This window comes from Rhinopithecus bieti, unplaced genomic scaffold (genome assembly GCF_001698545.2).
Source record: "Rhinopithecus bieti isolate Rb0 unplaced genomic scaffold, ASM169854v2 scaffold_973, whole genome shotgun sequence".
In the NCBI taxonomy this organism is placed as follows: domain Eukaryota; kingdom Metazoa; phylum Chordata; class Mammalia; order Primates; family Cercopithecidae; genus Rhinopithecus; species Rhinopithecus bieti.
Window position 1 is genome coordinate 176145 of NW_016803205.1, and position 22636 is coordinate 198780.

Below are 22636 nucleotides of genomic sequence, written 5' to 3' on the forward strand. Positions count from 1 at the left end.
TAGTGATACATTGAACTGTGTGCATAGATTATGTCAGTGCATCAATAATTACTTTGCTTACATGACTTGAACACTCTCATTTCTTCTGTAGATTTTACTTGAGTTTCTGGGCCCTTGGATCAAAGAGTCCAATACACTGTAATCAGAGAAGGCAACTCCTAGGCTGCAGATGAGCCAAAGGCATTCTCAGTATTGGCACTTTGAAAGAGAATAGTCACATTTCTAAGTACCAGAGAAACAAAATTGTGATGGCTAATGATAGTAGAGTGGGCTCAGAGCTAATCTTTATCTCTTATATGGGGGAATTTTGATGTGGTTTCAAATTTATAAGAAAGAAGTGAGTACAATGGGGGAAAAAAGAAATATATGTCAGATCTAACCCTGCTGACAATGCCTGTGCTAGAAAAATGTGAGGGAGACGAGTGTAAACTTATTTGAATATAAACTTATTTGCTTAAGTATAAACTTATCTGAGCTCAAAGTGGTGAAAACTTGAGATCTGGTATGAGAACAACTGGATTTAAATCAAGCCATATTATTTGACCTTGTGCAAATTATTTAATATTTCTGAGCTCCATTTTCTTCATCTGAAAAATAAGGATTATAACTTCTACTTCATAAGATTGTAAGGATTAAATGAGATAATATACGCAAATTGCTTAGAACAGTGGCTGACACAAAATAAATACTAAGTAATTGCTATTTTAGTGTGATAGCAATGTACTAGTAGTAACTCAGAAATAAAGATGATTGATAACAAATTCATCATTTCAAAGGAGAAGTAACCAAAGACATTCAAATGGTGAAAAGCATCTTTGTAATTGTTATTGAGATATATTTGCCTCATAAGCGAGCTCTCCATATACACATACACTCCTAAGGAGTTTAGATTTTTATGAAAGAATACATATTCTTTTATGAAAGAGTATATATTGTCTTTGAAATTACAGGTTATAATTGAATACTTTTAAAAATATACCAGATTTTAAAGTCACATTTTAATTGTTATTTTAACTTTTGATGACTGCATTGTCTTTTATGATATTAAAATATGTAAAGAAACATAGTTATCTTTTTAAATACTAGAATCCTAAAAGATTGTACTGAAAATAGCAATTATTAAGCTATAAGATTTCCTAGCCTACCAAGTTGATTTAAAAGGTTTTCTGACTAAAGTGGGATATGGGCCAGGCACGGTGGCTCACGCCTGTAATCCCAGTGCTTTGGGAAGCCAAGGTGGGCAGATCACGAGGTCAGGAGTTCGAGACCAGCCTGGCCAACATAGTGAAACCCCGTCTCTACTAAAAATACAAAACTTAGCTGGGTGCAATGGTGGATGCTTGCAATCTCAGCTACTCTGGAGGCTGAGGCAGGAGAATCATTTGAACGCTGGAGGCAGAGGTTGCAGTGAGCTGAGATCACGCCATTGTACTTCAGCCTGGCAAGAGGGCGAGACTCCGTCTCAAAAATAAATAAATAAATAAATAAATAAATAAATAAATAAATAAATAAAATGAGATATGAAAGTCCATCAATGAAAGAAGAAATATAGTCTGATGGATGAAAATGAGGGGCTGTTGTAAGCATGCAGTAAGTGTATAGACAAGGAGAAGGAAAAATGTACAGGTCTGAAGACTGCTAGTAGAAAAACAATAGGGGAGTTACTTTAATAAAGACAAGTGAGCAGACATAGAATATTAAGTAATGAGTTAGATATAAGCCTGCTGTGTTTTGGTGGGCTTAGTTTGCTTTTTATTTGAATATTGTATAAATGCAAACACATATACCTTTGCACATATTGTAACTGTATAGCTCAATGAATTTCACAGATTGAACTCACCCAGCACCCAAATGAAGAAACTGAACATAACAAGTCCCCTAAAAGCCCCATTGACATTCTCTTCCAATCACTCCCCTAAGGAGGTTACCATGCCTTCTTGTGGCATAGTTGTTTTGCCACTTTCTGCACTTTATATAAATGAAATGCTATGGTATGTACTTCTTTGTGTCTGGCTTTTTTCAGCCAACAGTATGTGTGATTCATTCACATTGTTGCAGGCAGTTATAGATTGTTCATTCTTATTATTGTATAGTATAATGTTTTGTGACTATATCACAATTTTTTAAATTTGTTCTACTGTTCATGAGCATTTGGATAATTTTCAATTTGGTGCAATTAAGAGTACTGTGTCATGAACATTCATATACATAGATATATGTCTTTCATTGAACATATGGTTGCATTTCTATTAGATAAAAAGGTGTTGTACTTTGTATTAAAAAATATAGGTAGCTCTATATCTAAATATCAATTGGAAAATCTTAAATGTTCTGAAATCTCAGGAGGCCTTACTAAATTCTATCTCCTCAACACACTGCATTTATTCAAGTGATTCTCAGACAGTGTCTCTCAAGAAATGTGAGCTTCAGTGTAAGACTGTTTACAAAGCATTAGTCTTCCGGAAGGCAGCTCAGAAATTGCTGCTGCAGCTATCTCTTCACAGGGGTTGGCTTTGTTTGTTTTTAGTTGATTGAGAGTGATAGTCGAAAACTGGCTTTACTTTTATTTTTCGTGGAATTCCACACTTTTATGAAACAATGAATCATTGTGTAAGCTTCTAAGATTTCCTATGAAATGTCAACAAAGATCCTTTAGCTTAGAGGACTTGCCCACTGGCCTCTGCAACATATGCTGTATTTGTCACCGTATTTGTTCAAACTAATGTGCCAGGCATCAGTGTTGCATTCCATTATTACTATGAATTTTAACAAATTGAATGTTCTTGCTCAGAAGACAGATGGATGTTTTGCATATGTTCTAGGGCAAAGCAAGTCAAATGACAAAATGAAATTGTTGCTATTTTTCTCTTCCTAAAAAAATGTTGCATTGTTTTCATGCGTTCAGGGAGAATTGAAGTGGCCTTGTTAATATTGTCAGCAGTGCACCTGTCCCTGTATCCTTTGAAACAAAAAGTGCTTCCCTGTCTCCTTGGAGAGGGAATTACTGTATTAATTGATATGGCATACTAAGGAGTTCCCTGAGCAATTTCGAGGTAAAGTTGAGGAAGGACTAAAACTTTATTTGATGTAAGAATGGCCCCATTGTGGTTTCCCATGTACCCTATCATGTCTCAGGAGAGATAAACAAGAAGGGAGCTTCACAATCAAGGGTGTCTATTTGAATAGGTGTACTTTTGGATACATTCAATTTAAATAGTCCATCCTAGTCTAATCTCTTAACAGAAAACTGTGGAGTCTTTCTCAGCAGCACCCGTCTCTGTCTGAATGGCTCTAAGTCAAAGTTTTCACCTGACCCAAGCTAAATTTTAGCTGTCCTTCTTTCTACTATTCAGATATGGCACATTGAAGTGTGATTTGGAGTTCTGGAAGAGTTATATATACTCTTTTGGAATATTTTCAGAAAAGGGCTTACTCACTATGGTTCCCTGTGGAATCAGATATAAAGAATGCTTTCTGTTCGCATAGCTCTTCTAACCTAAATATATCAAAATCAATCTTGAAAATAATTTTCCTGGTGACCTTCATCCTACACAGAAGCCTACTGTTTAAGTTTCAATATTTATCTGCCAGACTGCTTAGAGCTCCAATTTTACAGTATTTAGAGTGTTTCCCCTCCCCATCTCCCCCCTTCTTCATTTCTACTATTCCATCTGAAAGTGTAGTGATCGCTGTCTCACTCACTTGGATTTGTTCTGCCCTTTCCCTGTGGTACAAAGGACCTGTATGAATCAATTTAAATTGGTCAGAAGAAATAGCCAGCAGCCTGCTTATGTTCAAATCCTCTGCCCTAATCACTAGTATGGAAAACCCATTGAAAAGACCTACACATAATCTTACATCCATTGCATTAAAGATGAAACTGCCGAATTGAAAAGATCTCAGCCAATTAGAATTGAACACATAGCTCAATAGTGTGTTTGGCAGTTAGATTTGAAAAGGCTGCCTTTGACAAAGAAAAGCACTCCTTTATATCAGGCTGTTTAGGCTCAGAAAATAACCCAAACTAGAAACATAACTAAAAACTTCTTATTCACTTCAGTGCTGACACCAGTTAAAGTAATACACAGAGGCTCCTATCACAATATCTAATTACCCAGAATACAATATTTGTATACGGCAAAGGCGCCTAATTCACAGTGACAAGAAGCTGGAGGTGGAGAATTAGTGAATAAGTGAGCAAAAACAATAAAAATCAAGGCTCCTCTACCATGATATATACTTTGTTCATTCCTTTTGACAAGTATAGTATTGTGTGAATTATTTGTAGTAAATGTCCTATAGTGTGTTCTCTTAAAGTAATGAAATCTTACAGTCATGAGTTTCTACAGTTTTTAGACAGTAAAAAAATAACTGAGAGATGAGGGTGGGAGAGGAGTACAAGTAAGAAGAGAGAGATACATTACATTATTTGATAAATTTTCACCAGTGGATTATGAACTCCCAGGCTTTTTCTATATTGAATTCCTGTCTATTTCAAGTTTAGTTACTTAGTTTAGTGATACTAGTTCAGTGTGCAAGAGTGAATTGGGGTAAGGAATCTATGTGTGAATTTTTGTTTTTGTATACTGGTTATCTTCTTACATGTTTAGCTGCTCTCTTTTAAAAAATGAGTAAAATAATCTCAACTCTCATTAGAATGGAAAGAACCTTCATCATTGCGGGGAGATAACTCACAAAAATGTTTTTTGAAGTATAATAATGTAAGAATTCACATACTTAAAATGGATAGTAAAAGAACTTACGTTCATTGAGTATCTTTTACATATGCATGTATATGTATATATAATTTAATCAAAGTAACCCTTTAAATTGTTATTATCTTTATTTTACAGATAAAGAGATTAAGACTTAGGGCTGTTGAGTCACACTTGCCCAACCCATGCAGTTGTTGAGTAGAGCGTCAACACCAAATAGGGGGTCTGTCTTATTGTAGAATTCAAGCTCTTACCAACACACTGTAAAATTAGATCTAAGCCAAAACTCCATCCTTATTATTTAATGACCTTGGGCAAGTTCTTTAACCTCTTTCAGCATTTACCCTCAAATTCAAAATGAGGATATTAATAACCACTTTACAGAATTCTGATGTGGTTTAAGGATAAGATTTAAGTGCTTGGCACGTAACAGAGTCTCAATAAGAATGGCAGTAGATATTATTGGTAAATGCAGAGCAGAGATTCAATCGAATCCACCTAACTCCCAAATTTCATGGTCTTTCCTAATTTATAACATGCTTTAGCATACAGTTAGAAATTATGATATATTAGAATAGGCATCCACTATAAACCCTCTAATGAAGGGCTTATATTCTTGCCAAATGCCTCTGGACAATCCCTGCATATATAAAAGTGTGTGTTTTGTTATATTGGTATTTCTTATTTATGGCTCAAGTTATACCATTAATTTTAAGCCTCAGAACTGAAGCAAAATAAAGCAGATTTTGAAAATAACTAATCAAAATATTATGAAAGTAATCCAAAGACATTATTCTAATGTGCATAGTTGCATGCAAATATATAAAACAATATTTTAAAACTATAGCACAAACTTGCAAGCCTCTTTCCTACAGCAGGGTTTTTCTCTACAGTCAAGGAGGAGTGTCAGAGAATTTGTGATCATATTTTCAAACTACCACACCAACTGACTGCTTGATTTCTTTGCTCGGATATCTGAGGACCCTGCAAAACTCAACAAGTTCAAAATTGAACTTAACATTTTTTTTGTCCTCATGATTCTGTTTCTTCTACTATGTATCCTTTATTCAATCAGTCACTTAATGGTATTACCATCCACTTTGTCACTTAGGTCAGAAATCTTGAATGATGCTTGATTACCTTTTCCTCCTTAACTTCTCCTCCCAGCACACATCCTATCCATTCAATCAAAAAGTCTTCTTTATTTTGTTTAATAAGTAAATTTTTAATCCATCCTTTTTTCTATTTTTTACTATCACTATTTTAGTTCAGATCGCCATAATACTTTTTCTAATCCATTTTAATAACCTCCTAACTGCCCTTTTTTGTCCTCAGCATTTTAAAATTTTCCAACTGTAGACAGAGATATATTCAAGGTGCAAATAAGGCCATATTATTCCCCAGTCTAAAACCTTTCTCTGATATACTGTCACCCATAAGAAAAAGTCTCAGCTTGATATCATAACATACAGAGACTTTATCGTCTTGTGTACTTCTTGCCTCTTGAACCTCATATCCTCTTACTCCTGTTACATGGGCAACCCCAGATGCCACAACCATCATCATACTCACTAGATCACCAACATTCACTCAGTGTTCACTCTCTGTCATGCATGTTCTAAATACTTCACATATATTAACTTATGAAATCCACATAATAACCCTGTGAGCCAGTGTCAATTCACTTAATAGGAATAGTATAGAACTGCTCATCATCTCTACACATATCATGTTATTTCATGTTTCCAAGACTTTTCTCATGACAGTCCAATCTGCTTTTATATCCTCTCTGTCCTCCCCATGTCACCCCATTCTTTAAATTTATGATTGCCACTTGGTCTTCAAGACTTAGTTTATGGAAGTCTCCTAGTCTTATTGAAGATTTCTAGAAAGTCTTCCCTGACATTCCAGTCTAGCACACACATCCTTTCTTTGTATTTTATTTTGTTATATGCACATCTCTATCTCTGTGTTTACCACTTTATACTGAAACATTCTCTCCTCTTACCAAATTGTAAACTTCTTGAGAGCAAGCATTTGGGCCATTAATTCATTGTCTTCCAAAAATTTGAATTCAGTGGATGACTCCTAATAGATGTTCAATACATGCTTGTTGAAATCAATAAGAGAGACAGGAGGAAAATATTTTAGACATAACATTCTTTTCCGTGTTCTACTACATGGCATATGGTGAGCTGATATTCTAAGAAATACTAACTACCACTTTTCTATTGTCTCTGTAACTATTTCTGTAAATATCATAGGTTCCTTATTAACCGCACAATCCTAATATTCAAATAAATAGGCAAAATATTTTAAAGAATGTTCTAAAGCTCCTCTTTCCATGCATTGGAACTGCAAAATTTTATTCTGGCTGGAATGCTTTTCTCCTACTTTTTGCTTAATCAGTTTGTCCTCATCTTTCAAGTTGAGCTTGAAGACAGTCTCAACTCTCCTGACTCTTCCAGACTATTGTAAGAGTCACCATTATACACGTTCACATTTTGTACCTTTTATTCCTAGAGCCTGGCTAAATAAAATGAGTGAAATCATATTTATATGATGTTTTACACTAGATAGCATTGAATATGAGTAAATAATATTTCTACTTCATCCCTCTCTCTCATACCTAGTACCATTCATTCGTGCAACAAAAATTTATTGCCAACCTAACGTGTGACGGACACTGTGCTAGGAACTAAGTTTCTAGTGCTAGGAACAGTAAAACAGATAATATCTCCCTGATTTTAGGAAGTTTGCATTTCTAACTTGAAGACACAGGCAGCAAGCAAGAAAACAAATAGAAAATATGGGTTAACAATAAGAGCTATGAATAAAATAAAAAGGAAATGCAATAGTGAACACAAAATTCAAGGATACTATCTAAAATTGAGTAATCGTGGAAGGGGAAGGCCTCTCTGGGAAGATGTTATTGGAGCTGGCCCCTCATCGGTGCACAATGCATATTTGAAGAAGAAAAGAAAACAGAAAGGAAAGCAGAATGAGAAAAAGAGAAAAAGAAAGGATAGCTAAATAATTTAGTTTGGATGTAAAAATATATTGGCAAAAGCATTCTTCATGCCTGTGGATTCTTCTCTTAAGGTAAAGGACTAGTGACATCCTTACTGGGGCTGCTGATTAAGGTACAAGAATAATGGGTCAAAGGGGATGTGAGTTCCCTCTCTGTGATATAAAATTAGGACATCTTTCATATTTAAGTGATGAGAAGATGTAGCAAGTAAGAAATTTTTGTTGCCTCTGATCTAATAATACATGCTTGTTGAAATCAATAAGAGAGACAGGAGGAAAATATTTTAGACATAACATTCTTTTCCATGTTCTACTACATGGAACTAATAATGAACAGTGATCTAATAATGATCTAATAATGAACAGTGTATGGGACCAGGGTGGTCCGGAGGAAGATGATCCATTGAAGGGCAAATGTCCAAAGCCACCCTCTGATTCCACTTTTCAATGCTTCTGGAGAGCGAGTTTTTAACATAATGGGAAGGGGATATATTAAAATATTGAACAAAGCCTCATATTTATCATTGCTGTGAAAGTTTCATTATTTGGGCCAAGTATAAAACAAGGCCCAGGCTGCTCCTTTGATGACCTGGGCATGTGAGATATGAGGTCAATGAGAATTCCTTCTGTAACTGAGACTAAATCTCCATGTTCTCTACACAGCCATGAACCCAAAGGGCCTCTGGGTCACCAAATCATGGAGATCTTAGTACTGGTATCATTTACCACTAATCTCCAGATCTAGTTCTTAAAATATTCTCATAGCAAGAGGTTAGAATCAGCTTTCATTGTTTTTAAGTTAAAATTGTGGGGGACAGATAGACAACCTTATAGGGAGATAAATCGTACTTCCCTTCTTAAATAATTGTAAAGCATCTGTTGTATATATGACCATGATGTAGATATTAAACTGTCTTTGTAACAGTCTCTTGGATTGACTTATCATCTTAAACAAAACCTAGGTTTTAAAATAACTATTAAGAAAGTTGAAAGCAAAGAGGATTTAAGAAGGGGAGAAATCACACCAAATATAAGAAGTAAAGGAACACAAGCAGACAAATTAAAGGGAAAGGACTGAATTTGGAGAATACACACAGGACTGGACGAGTGAGGAGCAGGAAATGAAAGAGATTTCAAGCTGGGAGAGGAATCACATTTGCCAAAACCCTCAGGTGCTCCCGTGAATAATACCCTGAAAGCGCAGATCATCATTAGAGCTGCATTAGGCTAATAACATAGCAACCTTCTATTTTGGTAAAATGCTTGGGTGTAGATAGTAAATTCTTAGATATAGGAAAGCATTTTATTTAATTAGTGGAAGTTTGATTATCTCTGGAGGTATTCCATTAGTGTGCCTTGGTTATCTGGGTGTATCCATTATCGAGAGTTTGGCTTAACAAGTCCATTTAGTGAGCTCCATTAAGGTTTATTTTTCTGCTTAACTCCTTGTGGCCAAGCATCCAGGAGCTGGGCTTTAGGGGGTTTCGGGTTTCTTTGCATGTAGTTTAGTGGCTTGTCAGAGCAGTTCTAGTCATGGAAAATTTCCCATACGTGGGTGCCTTAGCCCACAGTTAGCAGGAGGTGGGAAATCAGGCGGAGATGCCTTCCAGAGCTGAGGGGGCCTCTTGGCATTTCCCTGGCAGCCTCATGCTTATCATCAGCCAGAGCCCAGGCACTCATTAGGCTCTTGATGAAAAGCATTCCAAAGAAAATGCCAGCAAATTGTGCCACTGTGCTGGCAGGAAATGAAAACTGCTCAGAGCAAGTGGAGCCAAGAGAGCTGTTGAAATGAAAGGTAACATCAAGGGTGTGATCACTAACTCACACAGGCACTCAGGATTCAGGATGCAACTTTCTGCTTCACTGGGGAAAGCATGAGGCCCTCTCGTCTGTCAGCTGATGTCAGTTCTATAGAGGGGCTGAGATAGACTGGAAGGTGGGCTCTGTGAATTAAGCTTTGTTGTGCTTGGGTAAATGCTAGGGGTTTGGGTTGTTTTATCCCCAAGAAGTCTCTCCTAGGAAAACAGAAATAAGAAAAGTTTTGTTTTGTGTTTTCCTGGGCCCAAACGCTTGAAGACCAAATTAAGTAAAAGGAAGATTCCAAAAACACTATAGGTCCTATTAATGTGGGATCAGAGAGTGTGAAGGGAGGAAAAACAAACAAACAAACAAACAAACAAACAAAAAACCTTAGAATCTGTGAATCTAGCAAGGAACAGATGAAGGGTATTATTATTATTATTATCGTTATTTTAGAGACAGGGTCTCACCCAGGTCTAGCCCAGGATAGAGTGCAATGGTGTGATCATAGCTTGCTACAATCTTGAACTCCTGGATTCAAGAGATTTTCCCACCTCGGTCTCCCCAGTAGCTGGCAGTACGGGCAGATGCTACCATGTCCCACTAATTCAAAAAAAAATTTTGTTTAGAGATAGGGGTCATGCTATGTTGCCCAGTCAACTCCTGGCCTCAAACAATCCCCTCACCTCAGCCTCACAAAACAACAGGGTGTGAGTCAAGGCAGTCGGCCAAATTTTAATTCCAAAGGAATTTTTGGTCTGTAGAACTACTTTTATCCTGAGGTTAAAATGGCCACCAAAGCAAGAAAAGGAAACGCTCAATAGCAGGCAGTACCAACACACAAGCAAGACACAGGCACACTGAAATCTTCATGAAACTGGATGTGGTAGGTAGAGTAATGCCGCCTCAAAGATGTTCAGTTCCTGTTCACTGGAACTGTAAGCAGGCTACCTCACATGGGGAAGAATCAAGGAGGTAGAGTAATGCCCCCCGCCAAAGATGTTCAGGTCCTGTTCGTTGGAACTGTAAGTAGGCTGCCTTACATAGGGAAGAATCAAGGTTGTTATTTAGCTGACTTTAAGAGATAGATTATCCTGGATTATCCTAGTGGGCTCATTGTAATATGGAAAAGGGGGGGCAGAAGCAGAGGTCAGAGTAATATGATATGAGGACTAAGCCAACCATTGCTGGCTTTGAAGCTATAGGAAGGAGGCTACAAGCCAAGGAATGTGGGTGGCCTCTGAAACTTGGAAAAGTCAAGGAAACCAATTATCTCCTAAGGACTCTAGAAAGAAATGCAGTCCTGCTGACACCTTGATTTCAGCTCAGAGAAAACCATGCTGAACTTTTGACCTCCTGAATTATGTTATAATAAATTTGTGTTGTTCAAATCACTATGTTTGTCATAACTGGCAATAGCAGCAATAGAAAATGAATAGACTGGTATTTAGAAGATTCTTCTGAAGTTCCAAAAGGAGTTTCCGAGTTCACCTACAATTCTTGGGGCAAAAGTAAAGTGAAAAGCAGTGACAAGACCCAAAAGGCACATTGATGTGTTAGAACTGTAAGGCATATTACATACATCATCTTAGGTAATTTTTACAACAATCTTACAAGGGTGGATTATCATTTCTAACCTGTAGATGAGGATCTTTTTAAAAAGAAAAACAAATCACATCCTTTAACTAATTAAAATGCTTCAGCGGCTCCCCATCTCGCCTACACTACACGAAAATCTGATTTCCTTCTCCTCACCTGTAAAGCGCTACATCAGTCATAGTCAAAGTGCAGATTGCTGATGAGCATCACCTGGGACCTTGTTAGAACCGCAACACTCAGCCCCTACTACAGACTTTTTCAATCATAATCTATTGGGACGGGGTTCAGGAATCAGTTTGAACTTGCACTCCAAGTGATTCTTATACACAGTAAAAAGTTTGGGAAGCACTAGTCCACGTGAAGTACACTTGCCTACCTCTCCAACCAAATCTGATGCCACTCTCATCCTTGCTTGTGAAGCCACACTGGCCTTCTTTCATTCTCTAAACATGGTATGTTTGCTCCCATCTTGAGACTACTACATTATCTATTCTCTCTGCCTATTAGGTGCTTCCCATAGAAATTTGTTTGTTGGCTAATGTCCTTAATGTCGTAAGGTTTCCCTGATTGTGAGCTTACTACGGTCCAAAGAAAAAATGCCAATGGGACTGCCCCCCACGTTATTTCATTATAACTTATGTCTTTGATTTGAGAAAATTGGAGATCCACCAGTCATGAATAGAAAGCTGGAGATGATAAGAAAATGGACACTAGTTTTTTAAACTACGTAGATTTAAGTTTTGCTACCAGTTTTAGCAATTGTAACCACAATGCATTTTTTTTCTCGAAGAATCTTAGCCTTGTTGCCTTTGGAAAAGCTTTTCGTGCTTGTAAACACCGTAATTTTTCCACCTCATAATCTTGAATGCACTGTTCATTTAAAGTTTTGGGGGAAGGGAAAATTTGAAAGGAAAGCAAATCTCAGCATATACTCTCTATATAAGCTAGGTATATGCTTAATTCATGTTAATTACAGATCCTTTGTGATGGATAAGTATTTATGCTTTTTTAATTCCTTATGTTTGCCAGTTTTACAATGAGCTCTGTTGTATTCCACAAATCCTATGGCAAGATCTTTAAGGCTGGCTGTTTTTCTCTTTGGTAAATTTGCTTCATAGATTATTTTTGTAGTGAACGCATTAAAACAGTATCGAAGTTTAATTTTATTGAAAAACATTGCATTACTCAGAGGATCATTTGACATTTTTTATCCTTCACAGTAATAAGCCCCTCGTGTAACTAGTAAACCCTAGAATGTTGGTGGTGTTATAATAGAAAAGTGTTTCTCATATAGGACTCCAGGATGGGCATTTCTGCCCACCCGGATGGCTTTCTTCAACCCTCAGAGCCTCGGAGCCTTCTGCATCTAGCCAGCAAATGGGAAGAGTAGAGAAGGCTCACCTGTTTCTTAAGGCACAGATTTGGAGGTTACTTCACTTTTGCTCATATTGCCTTCATGAAAATATGTCACAAAGCCACAGTTGGATGCAAGGTACATAGGAAAATGTCACTGGGTGGGCAGTAATTCCCAGTGACAAAATCACCCTGTGAAAGAGGAGTACAAATATTGGCAGGCAGCCAGCTGTCTCTGAAAACCTATGTAAATTATCCTAATACTGCAATTCTGAATCAAATGTACTGCTCAATCACAGCAAATCCATCTCTCTTTCCTGATTACTACATGTACTTTTTGCCCTTTCAATCATGCCCTTATTATATACTCCCATAGTACTTAGTATTGCGTTATTTAGAAATTCTCATTTTTCTGATTATTTGTTCAACTACCTTGTAAGCGTCTTAAGGGTAAGACCATAGTCACTTTGTTCACTGTGTCACCAGTACCTGTACCCAGTAGAGTGCCTGACATAGTGCTTCGCATATGGTAGTCTTAAGAAATTGTTTTGAACCGAAGAATGAATGAACTAAATTTCTGTTGCAATACATTATCTCTTATGATTTGTCCTATGTTGTAAGCTACCTCCAATAATTTTTGGATTTGAGAGTAGACTGAATAACTTAAACAAAATTTAGGACTCTTTGTTCGTTGTATCTTTTCATAAAGGGAATGATGCCATTGTCACACTCCTGAAGCATTATAAGAGACCGCAAGATGAATTGCTCTGTAATGAATATTCTCAGCCTGGAGGAGGTACCCTTTTCTTATTCAGTTTTCATTGTTGTATAATATTGTGCCTAAAGGTAAACCTGTGTTTCTGTTACTATCATTCTGGGGCTAGGGAGGAGGGAGTAGCCTATGTCAGATTAGATTTATTTTAAGTAACCTTATGTCTGGGAGAGGCTGAACGTAAAGAAGCCTCCATTTCAGCTATTTTCTAACTCACCAATCTGCAGCTCCTCCAAGTTTAACATTTCCCAGACTGGATGTTTATGAGGCTTGTGCACGACTAGGAAGGCCTGGATAAGCTGAGAGCAGTCGTTTTCCATTTCAGTAATCTATTACTGAATACTCATATCCAGACACAAATCTGCTAGTCTGTTACAACTTGGATTTTCTAAAAAATCTTTTTATGCACTTTCTAAATAAACACTTGCAGTACAATTTCAGTATCCAGAGAAAGATTTGGGCCTGAAGCTATAGTTTTACTTGGTTTCGTCACCTGCTTATTTTTATAATGTTGAACTTTTATGTAGAAAAAACTGATTGCTACTTTCAACTCTATTATATAATTTAATTTCTAGATGGCTCCTATGTGTCTGTTCCATCCCCCTTGGGGAAGATTAAAAGCATGACCAAAGGTACTAATAATCTGGGACAAGTGTTGTATTTCATTACTAAGGATAACAACTGTTGCTTCAAATATAATTTTCAATTTTGTCTTACATATTACAAATGATGACTATTTTACAAGCACAACAAATATTATCGACAGACCATTCTTTTCATAATTAACCTTACCCTTTATCTCCTTTCATTGCATGAAGATATAATAACAGTGAAAATTTCACATGACTATTAAAGAAAATCAAATTCTCACAGGACTGTTTAGATGTTTCTGTTTTTTATAAAATGAATTATAAATATTAATATTTCTTTAAGAAGAATTGGGACTAGAAAACATGTATGAAAATATATATTATTTTCAAAATATCCCCAATAAGTAGTATTTTGGGACCTTTTTTAAATGTATACTTCACACAGAAATGAATAACATTGGACCAGAAAAGTAAAAACTTTGATTCAAATGTAAATATATATTTAACTATTTGGAATTTAAAGTCTTTTAACAGTGTTTTTTTTTAGTGTTTCCTTAGAATAATTCATAGGCTTATTTCCTGTCATTTAATTGGCATCCCTTTGAGGTTCGTTTATGGATATTTGGCTAAGCCTAGTGGAATAGACTGAAGAGAGTTACCAGATCAGAACCTTTATCATAATGTGATATGGACTGGACTCCAGGGTTGCCATGTCATGCAGGCAAGCTGGTTGGTGATCAGATCAGGAATAAACCCTTAGCGCTGGTAACCAGGAGTGAGTAATCAAGACGTAAAACTAACATGATTTTAATGCAGCGGGGCAGGGATCATTTGGGTTAAGGTTTTAGCATCTTCAAGTAGTCAATTACAGTTGGAAAATTTAAAATTAAATGTTTTTAGGAAATTATGTTTTTAGTTAAACATATATATGCATGTGTATACACATCCACATGTGAGCTTTTCACCTTAAAAAATAAAATGACAATTTCTGTTTGCAGAGAAGGCAGATATTCTCCTCCTGAGAGCAGGATTGCCTTCACATTTCCATCTTCAGCTCTCAGAAATTGAGTTCCATGAGATTATCGGCTCAGGTAACTTAAAAAAAAAATAAAGGTCTGGTTTAGTTGAATGAGCTCAAGTTAATGTGTGTTTATTTATTTATTTTAAAAAATTGTAGGTTCTTTTGGGAAAGTATATAAAGGACGATGCAGAAATAAAATAGTGGCTATAAAACGGTAAGCAAGCAAATGAAAAAAATTAGCATCCAGGTGGAATTGTGACCTTTGAGAAGCATATGCATGGCAAGCCCCTTGTTTGGATCCATCTGTTTACTGAGAATTTTCTGTTGCTGCCATTTCCAGTTATCGAGCCAATACCTACTGCTCCAAGTCAGATGTGGATATGTTTTGCCGAGAGGTGTCCATTCTCTGCCAGCTCAATCATCCCTGTGTAATTCAGTTTGTGGGCGCTTGCTTGAATGATCCCAGCCAGTTTGCCATTGTCACTCAATACATATCAGGGGGTTCTCTGTTCTCCCTCCTTCATGAGCAGAAAAGGTATGGGTCTTTTGTTCTGATTTATCCTTGGACATACCATTAGAATTTTGGAATTACTCTTGCAATACTTCAGAGGCTTTTTCATTGGATGAGCCTTTACCTTTTGAAATCTGAGTGCTGCTAGCAAGTGTGGCATTTTTAATATTGCTAATAATTGTCTTTCAATGAATAGAAATACTCTGTGCTTTCTTAACAGAAATTCAGTTGAAGATAACAAATTTAAGGAATTTAAATTGGAAACTGGAGCTTAAAATAATTAGGCTAAATTTGAAATACTGATAAAGAAGATATATGTAAGCTCAGAATAAAATAAAGTTTAAAAAAAGTGTTCTTGCACAAATCCAATATGAATTCACTTCCTGAGTTTATGCATATAGTAATTAGAATGTAGTTTCATTCAGTGATTAAAATGGATTTCATTTTACAATATTACAAAGAAATTAAGTATAGTATTATAAATAAATTATAAAACCAAGTATAATATCTTAAACAAGGGATACCGTGTATCTTAACTGATTCATAATTAAGCATTTTCTGAGGTAGGAAAGCTATTTTTTCAGATTTGTTGAATTTCTAGCTTAACCCTCAAGAAAGAAAAAATGGTTAAGATTATACAAAATAACAACTCTCACACATCATTTACTTTTTTGGTATTCGTTTTGACCATTTCGTCTCTATTAAATCTATTTTTAAATTGTAGGATTCTTGATTTGCAGTCTAAATTAATTATTGCAGTAGATGTTGCCAAAGGCATGGAGTACCTTCACAACCTGACACAGCCAATTATACATCGTGACTTGAACAGGTATTTTTATCCTAAATAATGAACTCAGAAGGTATAACTTAACTGTGAGTTTAAGACAGATTTCAGTGAAGATACATTTTAGACTTATTGCAGATCAGGGTGCTCTGTGGGTAAGAGGACAGGCTACCATAAGCTTAGGCAATAGAAAGTTTTGTCATTGTCTTTTAAGGAGTAGAAAGCTATATAACTGCTTCTCAGGGATCTTTTAAATCTATGAAGAATGTTCACAAATATAGTACTATCTGTAAGATGCATCAGCTAACTAGTTCCCAGGTCAGTAAGGTCAGATCAAGCAGTGAGCTAAATGGCTATTAAAAAATGATATGTCTCCTATAAAGGGAAGTGTTGGAGTAGCTCCTGATATAAAATTATCTGAAACGTACTTTGTGCTACCATTTTTGTATGTTTATATTAGTAAATTCAGCTTAACCACGACAGCTTATTTACCTAGTTATCAGGTAAAGAGGATTCCGTGTGAAACAAATATGAAATCAGACTGTTCAGTGGTGGAACCCCGAGGTATCTCAAAACTTTTCCTAAATGGTGAAAACGTTCTCTGAGTAAAGTCTTATAGGAAAGGCCAATATACAAAATGGAGCAGTGTTGGGTGAAGGTAAAGTGGGGAGGAGAAAACTCTATTTACTTCCCCTTTCCCACTGCTAAGGAGAGATATTCCTGCGCCACCTCTGTGGAAGCCCAAAGGTGCTGTAGAGAATAGTTGGACAAACACTGATTTAGTTTATGAAGCAAGTTAGATTATTCCATATCAATCACTTTCATTTTATGATAATCAATAAGATTCAGATAAATTGCATATACAGTCCTTTATAAAAGCTTTACAGTTCTGAAGCTACTAAATATTAATTACTCTAGTCAGTCATTTGGTCAACAACTATTTGAACATCTATGTTTAAAGATTATTTTCAGCACAGTAGAGCTTACAAAGTGGGATGTTCATAGACTACATTTAAGGAGTTTTCACACTCTATGTAGAGAAGAAAAATACTTACCTAAATGTATTTTAGGTATAAAATAATAAGTTATATACAAGATATAGTAAAAAAATTTCAGGAATAAGAATATTAATTGCTTCTGAGGATTCTAACGACAATTCCATGGAAGGGATGACATATGAGCTTGGTCCTGAAAGACGGGTAGAGTTTGGAAGAGCATCCTATAGGCTTATGGAAGACATTAATAAAATCATAGAGATTAGAAAGTTAAAGGTATATATAGGAACTATAGTTTCATTTTAGTGTACAGAGTGTATAAATGTATGTAGTGTGTATAATGTATGAAGTGGACAATTGGGAAAAAGTATAGAAAAATAAAACAAGAGCACAGACGCCAGTGAATGCTATTGCTAAGGTATTTCAGATTTTCTTTCTGTAAGGAGACAATGAAGATGTTTGACCTGAAAATCACACATTTGGAGCTATATTACTGAAAGATTAATCTGGCATCTGGTAAAATATCAACTTGAAGGGAAGGTCAAGAAACTAGTGAGGCAGTTGTTGCAGTAATCTGGATAAGAAGTAATGAAAAGCAGAATTTCACTAGTGGCAGTGGAAATGAAAGGAAGAGGCATGTCAACTTTAAATAACAAAATACAGAGTTTATTCAAGCTCAGAGCTTAAGGATCATTACTCATGAGCATGGATTCAAGTTGTCCTGAATACATACTCCAATTAGCAGTGATTACAAGTTAGTTTCTAAGAAAAAGCAGTTTTTAAGTTGTTTACCAAGAATTTAGATTAAAATAATATAAGCTTTTGATTGGCTATACCTTATTCTTTAATCAAAAATTATAGGAACATAAAGATAATGGGTAACACAGCTAGTCAGGAACAAAATGTCTTTACACTATTGCCCCAGGGGAATGGAGATTGGAGACATAACTAAAGTCCCATGCTCATATCTCTCTGGGCCTGATAAATTTTGTGTTGCTCATACAGCTCAGACTGCCCTCAGCTATTTTTCTCTTCTCAGATAGATATGAAAGATTGGAGAGATAAATCAGATACGTGAGTGGTAGAATCTTAGATATTGAATGTAAACATATATAAGTCTAAATCTATTTATAATTATTTACTAGTTTTCACATAAAAGTCATTTCTTAGTTGTTAGCTATTAGTTCTTTACCTTTCTTAATTTCAAACGAAACATTTACATTAACAAACATTTAACTGTTTCAGAAACAGATTTAGATGATAAATTAGCATAATATAAACTGATGACTTTGCATTTTAAGAGTATTATCTTTCCATCCCAAACATTTTTGCACATGGTGTTAAAACAAACGAGTAATCATTGCAATAAGTAATCATTGCAAGTTTTCTCTAGCTGTAACTCTTCATTTGTGGGGCCATTATATATTCTGTTGCCCTGTGAGTTATGTGCAAGTTGTTACCACCAGTTGTTGGGCAGGACCAAAAATATAAATGTTGATTAAAATAAAAACAGAACGTTTACTATATAGCCAATATAGGTTTATATCTACAATTTGTGCTGCCTCTAATCTAACCTAAATGCTTAATTGCCTCAAAAAGTTTTAAAATTTTATGAAACACCATTTTATAGGTGCCTTCATTATGACAGAGTCCCAAACTATTGTATCAATTATTTGTAGACCATTTTCTATCAATCTTTAATCTGCTAGCAACAGCAAAACTTTGTTTTTCAGATGCGTGCATATGTAGCATTGTACATGGCTCAAAAGAGCCTGGGTCCTTTCCCTCAGAGAGCTTACTGCACTACTTGGCTGTATAAGACATATACCCAGAAAGCAACTCAAGTTCCACTTTATATAGAAAATAACTAAGGGTCAAAATGATGAAATAGTAACTTTGAGAGGATTTCAAATAAGTCAAAGATGAAAGTGGAGTAGAATGCTTCTTAGCATATGTGGAGCTAAATGTAGAGTTTGAAGAACAGGCATTAATCTTTTCTCAGGGTTTTCACAGCATACTAACCTCTGCTTTAGCATAGTACCTGGAAAGTCTCACTCAAAGAAGTAGAGAGAAAGATGCACATCAGAGGTTGGGAAACTCGTACACTTATTTGCATTTGTATTGACATGGTCGGTTTATATTTTTATATTCCCCATTAGCCTGGGCAAGTCAGGGTTTCAAGGTCAGAGACTGCTCTCTTCATCTCACATTTTCTGAACTGAGCATTATGTCTTACACAGAGAAGATATCTAATTAATATTTTTTAACTGAACCAAATTCTCGTGGCATTTCTATGAACGTCATTTTACAAAGCAATGATGTAATTGGTGTAAGTATGACTACTTGTGTATAGCATCCAACTTGCCCAATAACTTTTATAATTTTAAAGGGAAAAGGGTGTTTGAGCCCACAGGATAGGACACTTTTATATTTGAGTTTGTAGTTGTTGCAATTATTTGAGTGAAAAAAAAAAAGAACTCTATTTTTCCCATGGCAAGCAAAGCCAACTGAGGGTTTTACCTTCCAGTTCTGAAAGTTAATTTTGATCTTCAGTAAATGTCCCTTGGTATCTGCAGGAGATTGGTTCCAGGACCTCTCAAGGATACCAAAGTCTGAGAATGCTCAAGTCCCTGGTATTAATCACTGTAGTATTTGCGTATTTCCTATGCACATCCTCTCCTGTACTTTAAATCATTGCAAGATTACCTATAATATCTAGTACAATGTAAATGCTATGTAAATAGTTCTTGCACTGTATTGTCTAGGGTATAATGATAAAGGAAAAAGAGTCTATACGTCTTCAATACAGACACAATCTTTTAAACATTTTTTTGATCCATGATTAGTTGAATCAACAGAAGTGAAACCTGTGGATTTAGAGGGCCAAGTATATACACTAAGGAAAAGTTCAAGGAAGGAGTAAGAAAGTAGTTATTTTCAATGGAAATGATGATAATGATAATACCTACCGTTTATTTATCACTATGTGAAAGGAGCTTTGCTAAGCCTTTGTCATGCTTTCATTTAACCACACAACTCTAGGGGATAGTTATTATTATTTCCATTTTACAGACAAGGAAACTGACTAAAGAGACTAAGTCTGTATTATTCTGTATCTTCTACTGTAAAAACAACAGCAAAACCATGTCAGAAGAGAGAGATAGAAGGAGCATATTGATGATATTGAATGGGCATCAGCAATATTTATCAACCTTACTCTCTGTACTTTAATCTTTTAAAAAGTCAATTCCTGTGACCCAAACAGTTTCTCATGTCATCGTCTTATGCTTCTGTGTTCCTGCTTTATTTCTTCTTTCACACTCCATGTTCTGCTGGTGTGGAACAGATGTTGCATAGAAAGCATGCAGATAGGTTTTGTTTGGCCCATAGTGCTTAATTTTGAAAATGTTCATAATTCAAGCAGAAATGCACATCTCTAATTTGCTGTAGACCTTACCACCTACCAACTTATATTTGGCCTAATATATACATTCATTTTGTGGCGTTGGAGCTTGCTAGTCATTAAGCTTTTTACTTAATACTAGAAGCCGTGTGTTTTTCTTGGAAAAGTATATTTTTCAAATTGTTTGAGATTGAAGCAGAAACATCACTGCAAACATATATGGATCAAATATATGGTATTCTCCTTGTTTAAATACATAGTGTTATATATGTTACACTGACACTGTAAGGAATTAAATAGTGATAACCTCCATCACAAGATGCACATGACATTCACATGAAATATGTATATGAAACCATTTTATAAACTGTGAAGCACCATACAAAATGCATTTTTTATTACTCTTAATCCCTCATTTGTTCCCTTTAATATTGGGGATGGAAAAACACTCCACAATTAAAACCACCTTTGCAAATGGTATAACTGAGAAAATTATGACTGAAAGATCTGACTTGACTCCATTTGCTTCTAACCTGCAAGCTGTTCTTGTTCATTCCTGGACATAGTCCAAAATAACTTTGGGAGGAATTTGAAACTAAGACAATAATAGCTCTTTCCCAAAACAAACCTCTTTCCTGCCTGGGGACTAGACTACCTTCACAGGACTAACAAATTAGCCACAAGATTAGAAATAATGGTTTAGGAATCACATAGCTGGAGGCTGCAAGATTCGAAACCTCCCCAAATTGCTTCTGGGGATAACATCACTATTGCAAAACCTAAGATCAGTGCTTGAGGTATTTTGCTGAGGCTATACAGGATGACTCGGCTGGTACCACCCAGACTGATAAACTGGGTCATCTGGTCTCCTGGCCCCAGGAGACTGACTCAGCATCAAGAGGACAGCTTTGACACCCTATGATTTCATCGCCAACCCAACCAATCAGTATTCCCCACTTTCAGACCCTACCCACCAAGTTTTCCTTGACAATCCCATCCCCACGTTTTTGAGGAGACTGATTTGAGTAATAATAACATTCTTCTTTCCTGTGCAGCTGGCTGTGCGTGAATTAAACTTTTCTCTATTGCAATTCTCCCCTGTCTTGATAAATCAAATTTATCTAGGCACCGGGCAAGGAGAACCCATTGAAGGGTTACAACAATATTCTCATACGTACAGAGATTTTTTTATATGATATAACTAATTATTTTGGGGTCTGGATCTGAGAAGGACTCACTGTTTTTGACTGTCAGCTTATTCTGGTGGGTATAAAGGAAAATAATGAGTGATAATTTTAAAATAGCCAACTTTCCAATGACAAATGATAGGTAATTTAAAAAAACAGAGCTGTTATGAGCTAAAAGAATCTTAATTTTGAAGATGACATTTAACTAAAATAGTGAAGATTTTAGGAAGTGCCAAAGAAAAATATTATTGATAGAAAATTGTAATAGTTGCTTTTAATTTGATATATGCATTTGCCTCTCAGTTGAATGCAAAATATAAAATTCCTGCATGTAAGAAAACACAAGAGTTAAGTAAAATAAACAAATCATTAATTTTCTAATTTTGTGTTCCTGAAATTCCATATGTTCCAGAATCCCTCTCCCAGCTATTTCTTTAACTTGTGACTTCTCTAATAAATGCTTATACAGAAAGAATTTTGCATCCATTGGCAAATATCATCTTCAGGAGACTTCTGAATACCTGTATTTAGACCAATTAACTGATTGTATTACCATACTTATAAAAGTCCTGCAAGAGAACCCATTAAAACTCGTGAAATCCTTGACAGCCCTGTATCTGTGATTCTCTAGTGTAAAACCAGTCATCACAAGTGGCATTTTAAATTTTATCCATTCTTTTTACTCATTTGCGCTTTAAAAATGTCATTTAATTAAATAATATAAAATACTTATTGAATGCACAATATGATCTAGGGTCTATGCCATGCCCCAGGGATACAGGTGAGAATAACAGATCATAACACTTTTTCTAGCAGAGCTTAGAGCCTAAGGAAGCATTTACAAACTTTCCTGAAGAATCACTTGCCTTCATTAAA

The 22636-nt window shown here is 35.7% G+C and overlaps 1 protein-coding gene across 2 annotated transcripts in view; it reads left to right on the plus strand.

Annotated features, from left to right (window-relative positions):
- The window catches only part of TNNI3K (TNNI3 interacting kinase), a 344598-nt gene that overhangs the window by 146740 nt on the left and 175222 nt on the right, over positions 1–22636 (plus strand). For both annotated transcript variants that reach the window (XM_017868932.1, XM_017868921.1), the window contains 6 exons: positions 13203–13293; positions 13845–13901; positions 14858–14950; positions 15037–15094; positions 15221–15415; positions 16116–16220. In XM_017868932.1, coding sequence (XP_017724421.1) covers positions 13203–13293; positions 13845–13901; positions 14858–14950; positions 15037–15094; positions 15221–15415; positions 16116–16220 — 599 coding nt within the window. The remainder of the gene's footprint in view (positions 1–13202; positions 13294–13844; positions 13902–14857; positions 14951–15036; positions 15095–15220; positions 15416–16115; positions 16221–22636) is intronic.